Source organism: Mobula hypostoma, chromosome 28 (genome assembly GCF_963921235.1).
Source record: "Mobula hypostoma chromosome 28, sMobHyp1.1, whole genome shotgun sequence".
Taxonomy (NCBI): Eukaryota; Metazoa; Chordata; class Chondrichthyes; order Myliobatiformes; family Myliobatidae; genus Mobula; species Mobula hypostoma.
In genome coordinates this window covers 382399-402687 of record NC_086124.1, presented here as the reverse complement: position 1 = coordinate 402687, position 20289 = coordinate 382399, and the positions used below count along the sequence as shown (strand labels likewise).

The 20289-nt window shown below is 43.1% G+C and overlaps 1 protein-coding gene across 4 annotated transcripts in view; it reads right to left on the bottom strand.

The window, feature by feature from the left end:
• Positions 1-20061, bottom strand: part of ccdc28b (coiled-coil domain containing 28B) — a 35188-nt gene extending 15127 nt beyond the window's left edge. Inside the window, exons 1-4 of one of the 4 annotated variants that reach the window (XM_063034813.1) lie at positions 19044-20061; positions 8322-8495; positions 2941-3101; positions 1637-1791 (exon numbers count right to left, since the gene is read on the bottom strand). In XM_063034813.1, coding sequence (XP_062890883.1) covers positions 1637-1791; positions 2941-3101; positions 8322-8473 — 468 coding nt within the window. In that variant the 5' untranslated portion in view covers positions 8474-8495; positions 19044-20061. The remainder of the gene's footprint in view (positions 1-1636; positions 1792-2940; positions 3102-8321; positions 8496-19043) is intronic. The other 3 variants (XM_063034812.1, XM_063034811.1, XM_063034810.1) reach the window with 3 other exon arrangements.
• Positions 20062-20289: the final 228 nt, after the last annotated feature.

Here is a 20289-nt window from a genome sequence, read left to right as displayed (position 1 = left end):
TATGCAGTTTCCTGACTCATTAATTCGAACTGTTGTCTTGGCGGCCTTTTCTGCAAAAATTGTCTTCAGTGCTGATTTCATAGATGCAAGTTCTGTACATGCAATTAATCCTTTATGTCTAGACACGCCATATCCAATAATTTGAAAGCTAATACTGTGTCAGGAAGTTCCATTTTGTATTTAACTTCATGCAACTGTACTTTAGTTCAAAATCAACAATATGTAGAACTGTCTCTGGAAATATTATCAAAGTCTGAATTTGCCTCATAAATCCAATCCTTTTCTTTCTTCAGAAAACTGAGTCAAGTGCATTTATTAGTGTAGTCACACTGTAGGGTAATGTAATTGGTGGAAACGTAATTCATAGCTACCAGCATTGAGTTGGAGTTCACTTCAAGAGGCTGGTCTGACGTGATGACATAATTATGTAAAGTACTCTTACCATGCTTTATGTTCTGTATTTGGAATACAATAAATGAGTTGTTGCAGTTTTTCTTAAACATAAAATGCCTCCACCAGTTTTATTTGCAAAAACCTACAATACCGTCATCATTGTTCAAGTCTGCCATTGAAATTCCCATCACAGTCTTTCTCACTCTTTCTGAAAGCAACAGTACAACTGTAATGGCATTCTTCTTCTCTAGCTCAGTAACACAAATCCATATTCCAATTTCATTTTTCCAGCTTTCGTAAGGCTTGTTCTCATTGAATAGTGGCAAGATCCTATAGTTGGTAACCTTCCTCTACCACCATTGAATGTTAATGTTCAAACAACAAAGACAAGATTTTCTTTCGTTTTAACAACTTGACTTTCTCTTTTCACATTTGATACACAAGGCTGCCATTTTCTTACCCACCATCCCTACCTTCGTGTGCATGCGCGTAACAGGGATTGTGAACATCCCAACTGATTGCCTACATAGCCCAAATGAACAGAACTCAACAGTTTAGCCAATTTAAATACAGGACCAAATTGAAAAGATCAGAGTGTCAGGGTCAGAGATGAGAGATGGGCCAGTGTTCAGCTCACAGCTGATGTGTCCTGATGAAGAACCTCGGCCCAAACATTAGCTGTACTCTTTTCCACAGATGCTGCCAGGCCTGCTGAGCTCCTCCAGCATTTTGTGTATATTGCTTGGTTTTCCAGCAACTACAGATTTTCTCTTGTTTGTATATAGTATACATACTTTAATAATAAATGTATCTTGAACTTGGAAATGTGCAGTATGTTCAAAGATTTGAAAAGCTTTTATACAAGGAGTAGGAGGTCTCATCTCCAGAACATCAAACTTAAGTAATTCCAACCTGATGTCCCTTCTGAATCTTTCTTCAACATCTTTAACTGTTATGCTCAGATGTTGTCATTCTGCAGCAGACACCGTTATATAGCAAACGAGAGAAAATCTGCAGAAGTTGAAATCAAAGTAACACACACAAAATGCTGGAGGAATTCGGCAGACCAGACAGCACTTATAGAAAAGAATATACAGGCCTGATGAAGGGTCTCGGCCTGAAACGTTGACTATACTCTTTTCCATAGATGCTGCCTGGCCTGCTGAGTTGCTCCAGCATTTTGTGTGTGTTGCTACCATTACAAAACATCACATTTGACATCAGAGAAAAAAGACATACTCACGTTGATCAGAAGCTGTTCAAGATTCCTGTCTGACACAACTTTTTTCTGATCCTCAGAGAGTTCCTCCACGTGGCTATCCAGGCTGAAGTGTAAATGGGCCATTTTTTCCTGCATCTCTCTCACATGCTCCATCTGTTCAAAGGAGCACTCTTTCCCTAAGGAAGATCGAGCAATTTCACAATTGCAAAAATTAACTGCATGAAGTTGAGCAGACTGCAATGCTCTCAGTCCTAATAAAGTTCACTCACATATAAAAGCAGATTTACCAAAACTGGGTTAAATTTGACCTGCCGCTTCGAAATGCTGCAAATGATTTCAATGTGCTTTCACTTCAGTCTGTTTAGCTGTGTCACGGAAGTGTATTCACACGATTCAGTCAGGAACAACATTCTGCTACAGATGCAGCTTGTGATAGATGCAAAAATTTACATGTGGCTGTTTCAATATGTATGGTATTCTCCTTAACTTTATTTCTTTTTTCAAAATACCACCTGGGAGTCTTCAGGCTCCTGTACCTCCTCCCTGATGGTAGTAAGAAGAGGGCATGTCCTGGATAAATTCTTTACATTCTTGCAGTAGAATGGAGAAGCTAGATGTGTTCTTTTTGGAAAAGAGCATGTTGAGGGGACATGGAGGATATGTTTAAAATGATGAAGGATATTGTTCCCATCGACAGAGGTGTCGCCAATCATGGAACTCCAAATGATGATTCTGGACAAATGAATCAAAGCTGATACTGTATAAGAAAAAGTTCTATTTTAAAAAGTGGTTAAGGTTCTGGGATTTACAGCCAGGGTAGTATACAGATTCACTTGTAGTTCTAAACAGAAGCATACAAGTAGGGAAAGGAAAGAACTTGCAGTCTCTGCAGCAAGAGGCCGGGAGTGGCCTTTTCCAGGAACTAGACTGTTCTCAGCGGCCTCCCCCTCCTCCTCCTCCCAAACCATTTTGCGACCTTAAAGAGAACACCTTCTGACCTCGTGAAATTCAGCCAATATTACTGGGTCACTTTCGCAGGACAGATCTCATCACTGCAGGAATCACTTTATTCAAAGCATTAGACACCAACTCCAAGATAATTATATTCTCCTTTCGGTTAGAATTCCAAAAAACTGCACACTGTTCCGAATGAGATCTTGCCAAAAGCTTGTACAAAATAAGTTTACCCTTGTATTCCATTACCTTATAATTTAAAAAAAAAGCATTTAGCTTCATCAATTGCTTCTTTCCTTTCTCTTGATACATACTTTCTGCACCTTAAGTTCGTAATTTTTAAATGTCACATTTCTGTCAACCAAACTTACCAAAAGCTTGTAGCTTCCCAGAGTGAAAATCTTTGAGCAAATGTAACAATCCACATTCCATCTCCCTCACATCAGAGACGTCCGTTAGGAAGGAGTGCTGAACTGAAGCTGGTTTAGACACTTCCGCTGGCTCTCGGGGGTTTGCTTTTCCTTTATCTGCTCTGTTTAAATGTCCAAATTATTGTAAATTTAAGGAAAGATAACCTAACGAAGGCAACTGTTTCACACAAATAAATGGCCATTTCTAAATGTCATATAGTCCCCTCAACACTGCAGAAAATGTGATGTTGGGAGTAAGGTGAAATGGGTCATTATGATCTACATTTTATTCACGTCAGTAAGAGAAGATTAAGGACACGTCAGGCCAGACAAGCATTGGTACAAATGAGTGCAACTTCAAGAGAGCAAAAGTCAAAATTTGATAAATTGGGAAATCAGTGCAATAGAGGGAGGAGGTGCTGCTTTGGTATTTAAAACTGTTAAATTACTAGAAAGTGCGCAGAGTACAGATTTCAAACAGTGTAGAACCCAGGAGTATGATGATACTGGGAAAGTGGTGACCAAATCCAAGCTAAAAACTGGAAGGCAAAACTACAAAAAAGTAATGATAGAGATATCTGTCAGGATAACAACTGAATGAGAATTTCTAAAAGGATACAAGTTTGTTAGATCAGATAACACTTCTGGAAAACCTTGCATGTAACAGAAGGCCTCAAAATGGTTAAACCCCAAGGCTAAGATTTCTAATCTCGGAGACAACAGGAGTGAGCCCCTGAAAACATGATAGAGGCAAGGGATGCCTGCACGATGCACTCCACATGGTGGGTAGCCCACAGCCTTGAGTTCAGAGGAGTAAGTGGACAGGCATGTAACAGATTAGGGACGTTAGAGTGTTTTTTGGGGTTAGCATATATGTAGCAAATGATTTCAGCAACTGACTTCAGCCACTAGTCTTCAGATTCAAAAATGAATTGTGGATTAAATCTAAAATGCAGCTCTGATAATGGGTTCCTAAGACTGTGAACCATAGCTAATTGGACGTCACCACGGTTAATTGGAAGACCAAAGCAATGCTGATTAAAAGTGTTATTTGAGGTCTGTCGCGTGGCTATGAAAAGGGTGGTGTCAGGTGGTGTGCAGTTCAAAGGAAGCATTATTAATATGGAATTGTATTTGATCTTTCGCATATAAAATGTTGTGTAGTATTGGGTTAGGCAGACCTTCCCCCATCTGATACCTGCTGTATCTCATTTTGTCAAGTAAAGAGACTACTTCATATCTACCAGTACTTCACTCCAATGACTTTGTTCATGCAACAACAGAGAGAGCCAGATGTGTGATGAGCTCCATCAGTGAGTGTAGTTACAACACAGCACCAATCCAGTACTGAACCAGAGGACAAGTAGCTCATTGAGGAGCTGAACAAGAGGATGAGAGGTAACACTTTAAAATAAGAGGAAGGGATAAACGAGCAGTTATAGTCCTGTTACTTTACTGCACATTATGGCAAGTACTTGGAATCCATCCAAGGTCCAGTGTAAAACTTCATTTAGACTTGTGAAGCCAATGGAACCCCAAGATCCATCGTTAAATCAGGGGGCAAAAAAGAAGGTCATGTTGCATTTGTTCAAAACTCTGCTGAGGCCACATTGAGTTCTGTATCCAATCTGACCATGTTCTTGGGGAAGGGTGTCAAGGCCAAGGAAAAGCCCACATCACTTGTTTTTGTTCTTGCACTTAACCCGTCCAAATCCCTTCCTCACAATATAATTTCATACATAATGTATTATCAACAAATCTACCAAAAACATGCTTAGTAACACACAAAATGCTGGTCAGGCAGCATCTATGAAAAGGAATAGTTAATATTTCAGGCCAAGACCCTTCTTCACTACTGAATAATAAGAGCCACAGAAGGGATCATCAGCATCTTTTGAAGAGTTGGGGTAGTCAGAGGAAAGCAGCATTTGTCATTAAGGACCTCTACCACTCAGGTGATGCTCTCTTCCCACTGCTACCATCAGGGAGAAGGTACAGGAGCCTCAGGCTCAGGAAGAGTTATTACCCCTCAACCATCAGGCTCTCGAACCAGAGGGGATGGCTTCACTCACCCCATCACTAAACTATTCCCACAACATAATGTCTTGCTTTCAAGGACTCTTCATCTCATGTTCTAATATTTATTGTTTATTTATCATTATTCTGTACTTCTTTTTCTTTTTGTATTTACACAGTTGTCTTTTGCACACTGGTTGTTTACCCATCTTGCGTGCAGCCTTCATCAACTCTATTGTGTTCCTTTGTATTTACCATGAATGCCCACAAGAAATTTACTTTGAACTTTTTCAAAGGGTGGAAATGCCAAACATTAGAGGGCATGGGTTTAAGGTGAGAGGACAGAGTTTAAAAGAGAATTTTGAGGCAAGTCTGTTAGAAAGTGATGGTGCCTGTCCCTATAACTAAAGCCCTCAGTTGCAGATACTGTAACTTCCTGATGAATCTGCTTAGCACGCTCTATATTGCTATCACAAACCTTCCTGTGGTGTGGTGTCCAAAATAGTACTGCACACAATATTCCAAGTGCGGCCTGACCAATGCCTCGTACAACTGCAACATGATGTCTGAACTCGTAATACTCAATGCCTCAGCCCATGGAGAAGCATACCAAATGGCTTCTTCATGACCCTATCCATCTGTGCCTGCACACAAAGTCCCTTCTATTTACTGTCAGTATTAGACATCCCAAAATGAATTACCCCACACTTATCTGGATTAAACTCCAACTGCCAGTGGCCAACTGAACATCCAACTGACCTATATCCTTGTTTTTTCACACCCTTTAGAAACATTTTTCTAATCAGTTCTATCAATGTTTTTCAATTCAAGTTTAGAATGTGGATATTGATTATAAAATTGCATTTATTACCTATTCTAATTTCCTTTGAGAAGCTGGTGGCGAACATCCTCAAATCTCTGCTCTGCTTCTTGTGAAGGGATTTCAGAATCTCACTGGGAGGGAATTCCAAGCTTAACTATGGCAGAAAGATGAATATTTCCATTTAAAACTGGCAGTTAAACTCTATACAACACTGCGGACTATTATCTAAATGGGGGAAAAGGTTCAAACATCAGAGGTGCAGAGGGACTTGGGAGTCCTCATGGAAGACACCCAGAAGGTTAATTCACAGGTTGAGTCTGTGGGAGAGAAGGCAATTGCAATATTAGCATTTATTTCAAGGGGAATAGAATATAAAAGCAAGGACACTAGTCAGGCCACACTTGGAGTACTGTCAACAGTTTTGGGCCCCATATCTCAGAAAGGATGTGTTGTCATTGGAGAGAGTCCAGAGGAGGTTGACGAGGATGATTCCAGGAATGAAGGGGTTAACATATGAGGAGCATTTGGCTGCTTTGGGCCTGTACTCACTGGAATTTAGAAGAATGCGGGCAGGGCAGAGATCTTCATTGAAACCTACCAAAAACTGAAAGGACTAGATAGGGTGGATGTGAAGAGGATGTTTCCTATAGTGAGGGTATCCAGAACTAGATGGCAGAGCCTTAAAATTGAGGGGTGACCTTTTAGAAAAGAGGCAAGGAGGAATTTTTTTTAGCCGAAGAGTAGTGACCCTGTGGAATGCTCTGCCAGACTGCAGTGGAGGCCAAGTCTGTGGGTATATTTAAGGTGGAAGTTGATTATTTTCTGATCAGTTAGGGCATCAAAGGATATGGCAAGAAGGCAGGTGTATGGGGTTCAGTGGGATCCAGAGTCAGCCCTGATGGAATGCCAGGGCAGACTCGATGGGCTGAAAGGCCTATTTCTGCTCCTATGTCTTATGGTCTTATTATGATCACCTTTCCACAGAAAATCTTTCTCACTTTACAAGGTCATTAATTCCCGGAGGGGAAGGCCCCAAAATTGGCTTTGCCTATTGCCTGTTGCCAGGGCTGGGGTCAAAGCGCTCAGCAGGGATGGTGCTCGGTGCTCGGTGTCGGAGGGCTGGTTGGAGGCTCGAGATTTTCGGACGGATTCAAGAGTTGGCTGTGGTTGGGTGCTTCCAGGGTGCTGCATCGGCAAGTTTGTGGCACTGGAAGTTCATGGCAGGAAGAGAGTTTCTCTTTCTTCTGCCGTCTGTGTGAGATGATGGGACTTTTGAGAGACTTTGAGACTTTTTTTTTACCGTGGCCATGGTCTGTTCTTTATCAAATTAAGGTATTGCTTTGCACTGTTGTAACTATGTGTTATAATTATGTGGTTTTTGTTGAATTTTTTTAGTCTTGATTTGTCTTGTGTTTCTGTGATATCATTCTGGAGGAACAAATTGTATCATTTCTTAATGCATGCATTACTAAATGACAATAAAAGAGGACTGCGTGTCCTCATAATCTAATCTAATATAATCAATTCTGTCTCATCACACATGGCCAAGTCTTAGACTGTTCACTGATAGGCTCTATAACATATGGTCCAAGGAACTGTCACAAATGCATTGTGAGCTTATCCTCGAGCCTAAAAATTCCCATAATTATTGTTTTATTTATTATTTCTTTTCACATAATAACTTGTCTAGCAAATCCAATACTATACCCACATGAGATTTCTGTCTCTTGGTGTTTCTAATCTCCACACTGAACTAGCTGACCATCTGAGCCAAGATCCTTTCTCAATAGTTTTAACGTAATCCTTTATTACAGGAGCTTCTCACGCACCCGTCAGCACCGCTTTCCAATTGCCTATTCTTCGGAAGTGTTCAAATACTACGGGATGTTCATTTCATCATTGTGACTACCGTAAACTGTGCCTATCACACTGAATCTCTCTTTGTTCATTTTCCTATTTCATCCGTATTGCTACTGTTGCTTCATGCATTTAAATAAAGAGTCTTTAATTTTAACTTTTTTGTTGGTTGTACTTTCTGGCACAGAGTTCACCATTACCCATTGCCCCATCTTTTTGTTAAATTTCTAACATTCCCCTTAACTAAGCCCTTTCTCCCATTGTTCATCTTTAAAGCTCATTTACAATACTTGTAAGTCATTTTCTTTAGATGCTGGTCTCAGTTTGGTTCAACTAAAGCTTGTCCTATCGATCTACTCCCTTTCTTCAGTCCCAGTGCATCCTCATGAATTAGAACCCTTTCTCCCACAACAGTCCTCGAGGCACACATTCAATGGGTGATCCATTTGATCCAAAGCCAATTTGTTCACAGCTCATGTGTGCTTCTGCTTTACCAAGTTTACTTGCTAATGTATCAAAGTGCCAAGTGTGGTGAGAAATCAAATGTGAATGTGAAGCTGGATGGAACAGATTGCTGAAAAAAATATACACTTTACAGTGAAAATCAAATTATGTTTGAAACTTCCTCTACTAAGTCAGCACCAACCTTTTCAATGTGGATTTAAGTTTTGGTGAAGAAGGCTGGGGTGACGCTGCAGAGAAAGCCGTGGCCGTGTGGGCTGACACCGGAGATCTCCCCAGCTTGCCGTGCTGGTACAAGGTCACCTTCGGACTTGCTGGCTTCAGTCTTTCTTCCATTCTCAGACGTTTCACTTTTCCACTACAGCAGATCAAAATAAACCAGCTCAGCAAACTTGTCCTTTTAAACGTTTACCTAACATTGAGATTTACTTTCACGGAGATGGTTAATGCATTCGTTAATACACATTTCATTATTTCACAACATATTAAACCTGATTCTGATTATTTAAGTATTTATGGTTCTGCCAACAGAACTAAACACAGCTGCAAACTGGTAAATTAATGGCATTGGTAAACACACCACCACGGGACAATGTACCATCACTGGGAAGACGTACCGTCGTTTGTTAATTCCTCTATTATTATTCCACATGCTGAGGTAAAGTGAAAAGTTTTGTTTCTCTAGCCATCCAAATGGATTATTTCATCACGTTAGTGAATCAAATCAGTACAAGGAAAAAGAACAGAATGCAGAATACAGTGTGATGGTTGCAAAGAAGGTGCAGTGCAGACAGGCAAATAATGCAAAAATCATAACAAGGTGGATTGTGAGTTCAAAAGTCCTACTAGGGAACTGTTCATTAGTCTTATAACAGTGAGACAGAAAACATTTGGCAGTGCATGGTTTCAGACTTTTGTATCTTCTACCTAATGGGAGAGGGAGGAGAGAGAATGTCTAAGGTTAATTATGCAGGCCACTTTACCAAGGCAGTGAGGAGTGTCAGTAGAGTCAATGAAGAGGAGGTTGGTTTCTGTAATGTGTTGAGCTTTGACCACAACCCTCTGCAGTTTCTTGTGGTCTTGGGCAGAACACGGGCCATACCAAGCTGTGAAGCGTCGGAAAAGCGTGCACGAAGTCAACGACCAGCTCTTTTGTTTGCTTTCATTCAGAGAAAGGTCACTGTTATCACACCATGCCTGATATTCAGCCTACGACAGTGGTATCATATAAAAACATTGATGGAACCTGGCCAATGCTTTCAGGAAGTCAACGGTTTTGAAAAGAAACAGTGGGACATAGGTCAGCTGGGTAGTCAACAGAGCACCAATGGATGGAATTCAATACCGACAACAAAGTAATATAGTTTGGAAAGTCAGATTCTGGTAGACATGCAGAGTACACGGCAAGGACCTTTGGTGTTCATAGCTCTCTGAAAGTGGTAACACAGGTGAAAGCAAACATTGTGTTTGCCTTCTCAGGCACGAAGAAAATCGTGTACAGTACTGGTTGCCACACCTGTAGGAAGGACGAGAGATCACAGGGTACTACACCACAGAAATAGATCCTTCAACCCACCTCACCTGTGCAAAATTATTATTCCGCCTAGTCCCATTAACCCAAACCTGGTCCATGGGTCTCCATACCCTTCCTTACACGTACTTATCCCAATTTCTCTAAAATGTTGCCATCAAACCCACATATTCTACAGCTCTTTCCACATTCTCACTACCCTCTCAGTGGACGTGAAGGGATTCACCAGGATGCACACTCACACCACCCCGAGCGAGGATGTGTAGCAATTCACCAAGATGTTGCCTGGAATGGAAGGCTGTAGATATAAGGAGGGATTAGAAGGGTTTACCCTTATTAAGATGCAAGAGGCTGAGGGGTGACCTTACAGAGGTTTACAGAATCATGAAAGGCATAGATAGGAAAGATAGCCTTTTTCCTGGGACAGGAAAATCTTGATCTGTAGGCAGAGATTTAAGGGTAAAGTGGCGATCTGAGGAGTATGTTTTCCACACACAGGTTGGTGAATACCTGGCTATGAGTTTCCAGGGCTGTTGGTAGAAGCAGATAAAATTACAAAATAAAATGCTGGAAGAACTCAGCAGGTCAGGCAACTTCTATTGAAATTAATAACAGTCGATGTTTCGGGCCAAGACCCTTCATCAGGACTGGAAAGGAAGGGGGAAGGTGCCAGAAATAAGAGGGTGGGGGAGAGGAAGGAGATTGAAGATCACAGAGGGGGAGCAGTGAGAGAGGGTCTTACTGAAATCAAAGACCATAAGGCCATAAGATATAAAAGCAGAATTAGGCCATTTGGCCCATCTAGTCTGCCATTTCATCATGGTTGATCCAATTTTCCTCTAAGCCCCAATCTCCTGCCTTCTCCTTATATCCCTTAATGCCCTGACCAATCAAGAATCTGTCAACCTCTGCCCTAAATATACATAAAGAGTTGACCTCCACAACAGCCTGTGGCAAAGAATGCCACAGATTCACCACTCTCTGACTAAAGAAATTCTTCATTTCCATTCTAAAAGGATGCCCCTCTATTCTGAGACTGTGTCCTCTGATCTTAGACTCTTCCACCATAGGAAACATCCTCTCCACATCCACTCTAGCAATGCCTTTCACTATTCAATGGGTTTCAATGAGGTCACCTCTCATTCTTCTGAATTCTAGTGAATATAGGCCTAGAGCCATCAAACACTGTTCATTTGACAAGCCATTCAATCCTGGAATCATTTTTGTGAAGCTCATTTGAACCCTCTCCAGTTTCAGCACATCCTTTCTAAGATAAGGGGTCCAAACTACTCACAATACTCCAAGTGAGGCCTCACCAGTGCTTTATAAAGTCTCAACATTACATCTTTGCTTTTAAGTTCTAGCCCTCTTAAAATGAACATCAACATTGCATTTGCCTTTCTCGCCGAGGTCAACCTGCAAATTAACCTTTAGGGCTCCTGCACAAGGGTTTCCAAATCCCTTTGCACCTCAGTTTTTTGTTATTTTCTCTCCATTTAAAAATAGTCAACTCTTTCATTTCTTTGACCCAAGTGCATGAACGTACACTTCCCAATACTATTTTCCATCTGCCACTTCTTTGCCCACTCTCCTAATCTGTCTAAGTCCTTATGTATCCTTTCTATATCCTCAAAATATCTACACCTCCACCTATCTTCATATCATCTGCAAACTTTGCAACAAAGCCATCAGTTCCATCATCCAAATCATTGACATAAAATGTTTAAAGAATCGGTCCCAAAACAGTCCCCTTTGGAACACCACTAGTCACCAGCAGCCAACCAAAAACGGGCTCCCTTTATCTCCACTCTTTGCCCCCAGCCAATCAGCCACTGCTTTATCCAAGCCAGAATATTTCCTGTAATACCATGGGATCATAGCTTATATCATATCCTTATGTGTGGCACCTTGCGAAAAGCCTTCTGAAAATCCAAGTATTCAACATCAATCAATTCTCTTTTGTCTATCGTACTTGTCATTTCTTCAAAGGATTCCAGCAGATTTATCAGACAAGGTTTTCCCTTGAGGAAACCATGGGGACCACGGCCTATTTTATCATGTGCTTCCAAGTACCCTGAGACCTCATCCTTAATAATCAACTCCCAACATCTTCCCAACTACTGAGGTCAGACTAACTGGCCTATAGTTTCCTTTCTTCAGCCTCTCTCCCTTCTTGAAGAGTGGAGTGATATTTACAATTTTCCAATCTTCCAGAAGCATTCCAGAATCTAGTGATTCTTGAAAGATCATTACTAATGCCTCCACAATCTCTTCAGCCACCTCTTTCAGAACCCTGAGGTGTACACCATCTGGCCCAGGTAACTTATCTACCTTAATACCTTTCAGTTTCCCAAGAACTTGCTCTCTAGAAATGGTAACTTCACACACTTCTTGATCTGACACCTCGAACTTCCACCATATTGCAAATGTTTTCCACAGTGAAGACTAATGCAAAATACTTATTCAGTTTTGTCTTCCATTTCTTTATCTCTCATTACTAACTCTCCAGCATCGTTTTCTAGCAGTCCGATATCTACTCTTACCTCTCTTTTGCACTATGTGTCTGAAGAAAATTTTGGTATCCTCTTTAATATCGGGAAGAGGAGAAGATGGCGGCGCGACGCAGTGCGCAGTGGCCACTCCGGTGAATGATATCTGTTATCTGTCAAGTAGGGTGCCATGCACAATCCTGATTTGATGGAGACAGACGTGAGAGCACGGAGGAACATCTGGAAAAACTTCTGAAATGCCTTCTTCGCTGCCACTGCTACTGTGTGATCCAGAATCTCCAGAGAAGGCCCCAAGTCCTCGGCTTTGCTTGTTGCTCAGCGGCTGGGGCAGGGTCGAAGTGCTCAGCAGAGACAGTGCTCGGTGCTCGGTGTCGGAGGCTCGAAGTTTTCGGACGGACTCAAGAGTCGGCTGTGGTCGGATGCTTCCAATGCATCGGCAGTTGTCAGCGCCTGGAGGTTTATGACAGGGAGAGCTTCTCCCTTTTGCAACCTGCTATCGGGACTATTAGGAGTCGATCGGAACTTTGAGACTTTTTTTTTACCGTGCCCATGGTCTGCTCTTTATCAAATTATGGTATTGCTTTGCACTGCTGTAACCATATGTTATAATTACAGTATGTGGTCTTGTCAGTGTTAGTCTTTGGTCTGTCCTTTTTCTTTGTGATATCACTCTGGAGGAACATTGTATCATTTCTTAATGCATGCATTTCTAAATGATAATAAACGAGGACTGAGTGTCCTCATAATCTAAAGAAAAAATTGTTGGCTAACTTACTTTCAATATTCCATCTTTACCTTCTTAATGACTTTTTTAGTTGCCCTATACATCAAAGTTGCTGGTGAACGCAGCAGGCCAAGCAGCATCTATAGGAAGAGGCGCAGTCGACGTTTCAGGCCGAGACCCTTCGTCAGGACTAACTGAAGGAAGAGTGAGTAAGGGATTTGAAAGTTGGAGGGGGAGGGGGAGATGCAAAATGATAGGAGAAGACAGGAGGGGGAGGGATAGAGCCGAGAGCTGGACAGGTGATAGGCAAAAGGGGATACGAGAGGATCATGGGACAGGAAGTCCGGGAAGAAAGACAAGGGGGGGGTGACCCAGAGGATGGGCAAGAGGTATATTAGGAGGGACAGAGGGAGAAAAAGGAGAGTGAGAGAAAGAATGTGTGCATAAAAATGAGTAACAGATGGGGTACGAGGGGGAGGTGGGGCCTTAGCGGAAGTTAGAGAAGTCGATGTTCATGCCATCAGGTTGGAGGCTACCCAGACGGAATATAAGGTGTTGTTCCTCCAACCTGAGTGTGGCTTCATCTTTACAGTAGAGGAGGCCGTGGATAGACATGTCAGAATGGGAATGGGATGTGGAATTAAAATGTGTGGCCACTGGAAGATCCTGCTTTCTCTGGCGGACAGAGCGTAGATGTTCAGCAAAGCGGTCTCCCAGTCTGCGTCGGGTCTCACCAATATATAAAAGGCCACATCGGGAGCACCGGACGCAGTATATCACCCCAGTCGACTCACAGGTGAAGTGATGCCTCACCTGGAAGGACTGTTTGGGGCCCTGAATGGTGGTAAGGGAGGAAGTGTAAGGGCATGTGTAGCACTTGTTCCGCTTACACGGATAAGTGCCAGGAGGGAGATCAGTGGGGAGGGATGGGGGGGACGAATGGACAAGGGAGTTGTGTAGGGAGCGATCCCTGCGGAATGCAGAGAGAGGGGGGGAGGGAAAGATGTGCTTAGTGGTGGGATCCCGTTGGAGGTGGCGGAAGTTACGGAGAATTTAGTTGCCCTGTTGGTTTTTAAAAGCTTCCCAATCCTCCAATTTCCTACTAATCTTTGCTCTATTATCTGCCCTCTCTTTGGCTTTTATGGTGGCTTTGACTTCGACTTCTCTTGTTAGCCATGGTTGTGATCTTGCCTTTAGAATACTTCTTCCTCTTTGGAATGTACTGTTTATATCCTGTGCCTTCCGTATTGCTTCCAGAAATTCCAGCCTTTGCCGCTCTGCCATCATCCCTGCCAGTGTTTTTCATTCTTTAACCAAGTGAGCAACGCACCCCCTCTGCCCGCCTGTCCTTTTAACACAATGGACAGTAAGCTCCCAGCTATAATCTCCTTTCAGCCATGATTCAAGTGATGCTTCAATATCACACATGCCAAGTTCATCTACCATATTCCGTATACTGCGTGCATTCAACTATAACACCTTCACTCCTGCATTCACCCTTTTCAATTTTGTCTGCCCTCATCCTGTGGAATGCGACCCTGCCCCATCAACAGCTTCTCCTCACTAGAGGGAGCAAGAGACCACAAAAGGGGAGCAGCGTGAGAGGGTCTCACTGAACTCCCAAAGAGATTTAAACTTCTGCAGGGTAGGCATACCTCAGAGAAACTTTGCTGTATGTTGCTGCAGATTTCCAGTATCTGCAAAATTTCATGTTTACAATTCCAACACTGTAAAGGCATTTGCAGAGATGCCTGGGCAGGACCAGAGTGGAGGGAATATGGGCAAATGGAATGAGTGTAAACAGTTAGCATGGACAAGCTGGGACGAGGGGCCCACCTCTCCGCTGTACATTCCTGATATATAATGCAGATGAGTATATTCTCAGATTGATATTTATTTTTATTTATCACATGCACATCAATTGTAGACTTCAGAAAGGGTACGGTGAGGGAACACACATCAGTCCTCATAGAGGGATCTGAAGTGGAAAGTGTGAGAAATTTCAAGTTCCTGAGTGTCAGTATCTGAGGCTCTAACCTTGTCCCAACATATCAATGCAATTAAAAAGAAGGCATGGCAGCAACTGCATTTCATTAGGAGTTTGAGGAAATTTGGTATGTTGCCAAAAATGCTTGCAAATTTCTACAGATAGTCTGTGGAGAGCATTCTAACTGGCTGCAGTTCTTCCTATAGATGCTGCCTGGCCTGCTGCGTTCCACCAGCACTTTGTGTGTGTTGCTTGAATTTCCAGCATCTGCAGATTTTCTGGTGTTTGCGGCTGCATCACCATTTGGTATTGTGAGGGGGTGGGGGCAGGGGCTACTGCACAGGATTGAAAGAAGCTGCAGGAAGTTGTAAACTCAGACAGCTCCATCATTGACACTAACCTCCTCAGCATTCAGGAATCTTCAAGGAGCGATGCCTCAAAATGGCGGCATCATTAAGGACCCCCATCACACAGGACACGCTGTCATCAGGAAGGAAGTACAGAGCCTGAAGCGAGGGCACACACTCAATTCAGGAACACTCTGCCATCTGATTTCTGAATGGACATTGAACCCATGAACACACACTCTTACTGTAATTCGTTTTTTTTCCCTCTATTACTACGTATTGCAATGTAATGCTGTTGCAAAGACAAGTTTCATGACATACAGTGTGCCAGTGATATTAAAACTGATTCTGAAACACACAGTGACTAGCATTAGGAATGTCTTCAACTGGCAATGAAGGACAAATGCTGAGATGATGTGATGTGCGTTTGCATCTTTTTTATATTTGTTTGCTCATTCTCTAACTGTACGTATCAATCTGTCAGATAGACTGCTCTGAGAACAGAGCAATCACCTCAACTGCTACCTAACCCCATCACAGATACTCACCCTCCGTCCTCCGCATCTCTAACCTGTTTTCTCTCTTTTGCAGTTCCAGTAAAGAATACTCTGATGAAGGGTACTCCCTTCACAGACGCTGCTTGGCCACTTTCCAGCATGTTCTGTTACACTGCTATATATTTCTGTCAAATGCTTTGTAAATGATGTGTGGAAAGAAAGTCATGATAAGCAGGAATCAGTGACTCGTGCTCTCAAAACCACTTTGCTTTATGGTCACAATGCAGGGAGAGAATTACTGGAAAAGCATTGTGAGGTTACTGGTGAAGAATGGGTGAATTCCAGTGTCTTCTGCTCTTATGGAAAGACTCAGGCTGTGCTGCTCGTACACTGAGTGCAGCAAATGCTTTACAGGTACTACTTGGAAGAAGATATTGCCAACGAACAATGCTACTAAAGGCGACATCCTCAGGATGGTTTACAAAGGCAACTCCTTTCACTTCTTTTACACCTTTATATTTCAGACATGACTCCGCTACTGTTAGAGCTAGTTATCTATATTCTAGCAGTGTGATTTTGGGCTGGTCGGGCGATCTGGCACTTAGTTGTCTCCGAGAGTGTTGCACGAGGCTGCGACCAAAGCTTGTGGCATGGAGGCCAGGTGTGACCCATGACCAACTCCATCCCTCATCGACCTTGCTGAGGAAGATTGAAATCATCGAGACAGGTGTGGAAGGCAACTGAGTGTTCAGCCTCTTGCTCGCTGCTGCCGGTGAATGTGTCTGCATATGACAGTTTCTCAATGCTCCCGACAGTTCGATTGATCTCTCTCCCCCTTGACCGCCAGCTGACAGTACCAGAACGATGTTTAATCAATGCGGATTTTAGATTGGGATTCTAATTCCGGTTTATGATGTGTTCTAGTTTCTAACTCTAGTTCCAATCACTCTTTTTTGTTAATATTTTTGGGCAACTTTTGAATCGGGTGGCCTGCAGATAACAAACAGTGAACTTTCCTGTACTGTACTTCAATTTTGCTGCATTTCATATTCTGTGTTTTTGATCGATTTTTTGGCTGACATTTGTGCTATTTCTATTGCGCATGGGGGTGGGGAAGATTTAATGTTTGATGTTTTTCTTTGAGTAGGTTGATTAGATTAAACTTTGTCATTGTGCCGAGTACAGATACAAAGCCAATGAAATGCAGTTAGCATCTAACCAGAAATGCAAAGAATAGTGTTATTTACAAAATAACTGCGAATAAAAAAAGTGCTACAGCACACAAATATAAAAGTACTGAGACAGTACAATATGGGTGCAATACTGCTTAGCGCTGTGATGTGAGGTTCAGCAGGGTCACAGCCTCAGGGAAGAAGCTCTTCCTGTGCCTGCTGGTGTAGGAGTGGAGGCTCCTGTAGCGCCTACCAGATGGGAGGAGAGTAAAAACTCCATGGTTAGGGTGAGAGGCATCCTTGATAATGCTTTTCGCCCTGCCCAGGCAGCGTTTATGGTAGATGTTCTCAATGGTGGGCAATTGGGTGCCGATAATCCGCTGGGCAGTCTTCACCACACGCTGGAGTGCTTTGCGGTCCGATACAGGACAATTGCCATACCACACTGAGATGCAGTTGGTGAGTATGCTCTCAATGGTACAGCGGTAAAAGTCAGTCAGTATCCTGGGACAGAGGTGAGCTTTCTTGATGCTCCGCAGGAAATAAAGGCACTGTGATGCCTTTTTGATCAGGATGGAGGAGTTCAGGGACCAGGTGAGATCCTTGGAAATGTGGACACCAAGGAATTTGAAGCTTGATACACGCTCCACTACAGCTCCGTTGCTGTAGATGGGGACGTGAGTGTGGCTCCTGGCAAGCCTGAAGTCCACAATGATCGCCTTGGTCTTCTGGGTGTTAAGGGCTAGGTTGTTGTCGGCACACCACGCGGCCAGGTGCTGGACTTTGCCCCTGTAGGTTCTTCTTTGTTTCAGGACTGTCTCTGAGAAGCCGAATTTCAGGAATGTATACTGCATACATAATCTGATAATAAATGAATGTACTTTGAATTGAATCTTTGAGAGGACCAGACTGTGCTGCTTCTACACTGACTGAGTGCAATGACTGACTGTACGGGTACAATTCTATAACAGGAGAATAATGCTTCATTCATGGAACGCTGGAACAGCACATGGTTACACATCTGCTGTGCTGAATTGACCGAGTCCACTCCAATTAAATTACATCTTCCTGATCAATGATCCTCATAATTGTAGCTATTAAAGAACAAGTTTCAACTAACCCCGAACAAGGTCAGCAAATCAGAAACACAAGAGATTTTGCAGATGCAGGAAATCCAAAGCAACAGACACAGACTGCTGGAGGAACTCAGCAGGTCAGGCAGCATCCATGGAGATGAATAAACAGTTGACATTTAAGGCCACAACCCTTCATCAGGTCCTGTCCTGATAAACAGTCTTGGCCCAAAATGCGGACCTTTCTCCCCCTCCACAGATGCTGCCTGACCTGCTGAGTACCTCCTACTCTGGAAGGTCAGTTTGTTTTTAGTAGTAGTGGTACTGGGAGAGCAATAGGTAGAATAAACGGAATCTCTGAAATAGTGGAGTTGGGGGCCAGTTACAAGCACATTGTGCTTCTTTGTCTAATGTGTTGATAAAAGAAAACATTTCTAAACTGAAATTTAAGTTAACTTCTCTCTTTTTTTGCTCCCTGGTAGCCACAAAGAGTCTGGGACCCCAAACATGAATGGTTTCTGTTTCTACAGAGGCTACCTGACTATCAACAATGACTTTCCTATTTTTTAAACCACTTCTCCCCATCCACAACAATCTTGCTAGTGGCCAGTGAAAGAGGCATTAGTCCAAAGTGTGATATACACAAAATGCTAGAGGAACTCAGCAGGTCAGGCAGCATCCACGGAAATGGATCGTTAGTCAATGGTTCAGGCCCAGACCCTTCTCAGGGCTGCCCATGATGTGATGTGCCTAACTGGTAAATCACTACACCATCCCCAATTCCAGACTGGGTATTGAACTCTCCAACTTCGGGTTACTCGCTGTTACTGAATGAGAACCGGCCTTGGCTACCAATAATTATTACGCAATTTTTAAAAATACTTTTTGTCTATAGTCTATTAGCACCACATAACACAGAGAAAAAAAGTTAACTGATTTTAATTGTCGCTAAACTAACTTGAAAGATTGTCTGTTTTCTTCGCAGACGCTGACCGACCTGCTGCGTGTTTTCTTCTGTCATTTCAGCTTGGGATTTCCATTTTGACACACTCAGCCAGAACTCACCCACACACACACCTCCGCGGCGGGTCACGAACCTACAACGCGCACTCTGCTTCTCCCTTCGCAGCCGCTGTCCGACCTGCCAGTGTTTCCAGCATCTTCCGCTGTCTCCACCGTTGGGATCGTCGGCGCCGCTACCGAGTGCCGCCCATTTCAAATGGAGACTGACTCTGTCTCAATTTACTTCATTTCTCGAATTATTAAGGGCTTTTAAATTACCCACATCGCCCACTGTCTCCTAAACAGACTCCGCCGCCGACCGGCTCCGGGCTCAAAATCCGAACCTTCACCGGGAGCCGAGCGACGCGTCGCGGCCGGTAACAATGTAATCCCACAGGGGGCGGGGCAACGGACCGCCAATCACCGCCTGGGACCAATGGAATCATCGTCCCGCCCTCGACGTTTCTACGTCACCTGCGTGAGCGTTTTTGACGTCGCGTCCCGGATGAGGAAGCAGGAAAAGCTGGTTCACCAGGAAGTGGAGGGGTGGCGCTCGGAGGGACTGGAAATCGGACCTAGTAGAGTGGGCACAGACCGGTGGGGCCGAAGGGCTTGTATCCATCCGTGCGTTTTATGTTCTATACATGAACCTGACCCATTCTTACTACATCCAGCCTAAATTCCCCAAACGGTATTATCTGCATCACCAGCATATTCCACACTTTAAGTTAAACTACTCCTCTCCACAAATCCCTTTAAACTTTCCCCCATCCCACTTTAAACACATGCCCTCCAGTGTTTAAGACTAACGCTTCTATCGCCTCAATTTCCAGAGAAAACATCCAAAATTATCCTTTTAGCTAATACTCTCTAATCCATGCAGCCTCCCAGTGAACCTCTCTTGCACCTTCCCCCAATCCTTTACATCCTTTCAGTAAAGAGACATCCAGTCCTCGAGTTTTATAGAATTGCAACTGCCCTTACCCCAATGCACATGTGCCTCACCACTCTGTTACTACCCACTCTACAGGTGTTGCTACTTTCAGGGAACCATGGACTCGGTACATAAATTTGTAGTTTCCACCATTTACTGTATATTCTTTCCATCTCCAAATGTGGTTCTACAGGAATCAATATGATTAGCATCAGAAATAGAAACATTGTACCATGGATGCCTAATGAGACATGAAAAGAACAAACAAAAACAGAAAGCAATGAAAATAATATCATTGTTCTGGGAGTTGTTAAACATCCATTCAAAAATGAGGTCATGAAGACGAGATGTGAAAAGATAATGAAGACGTGAACA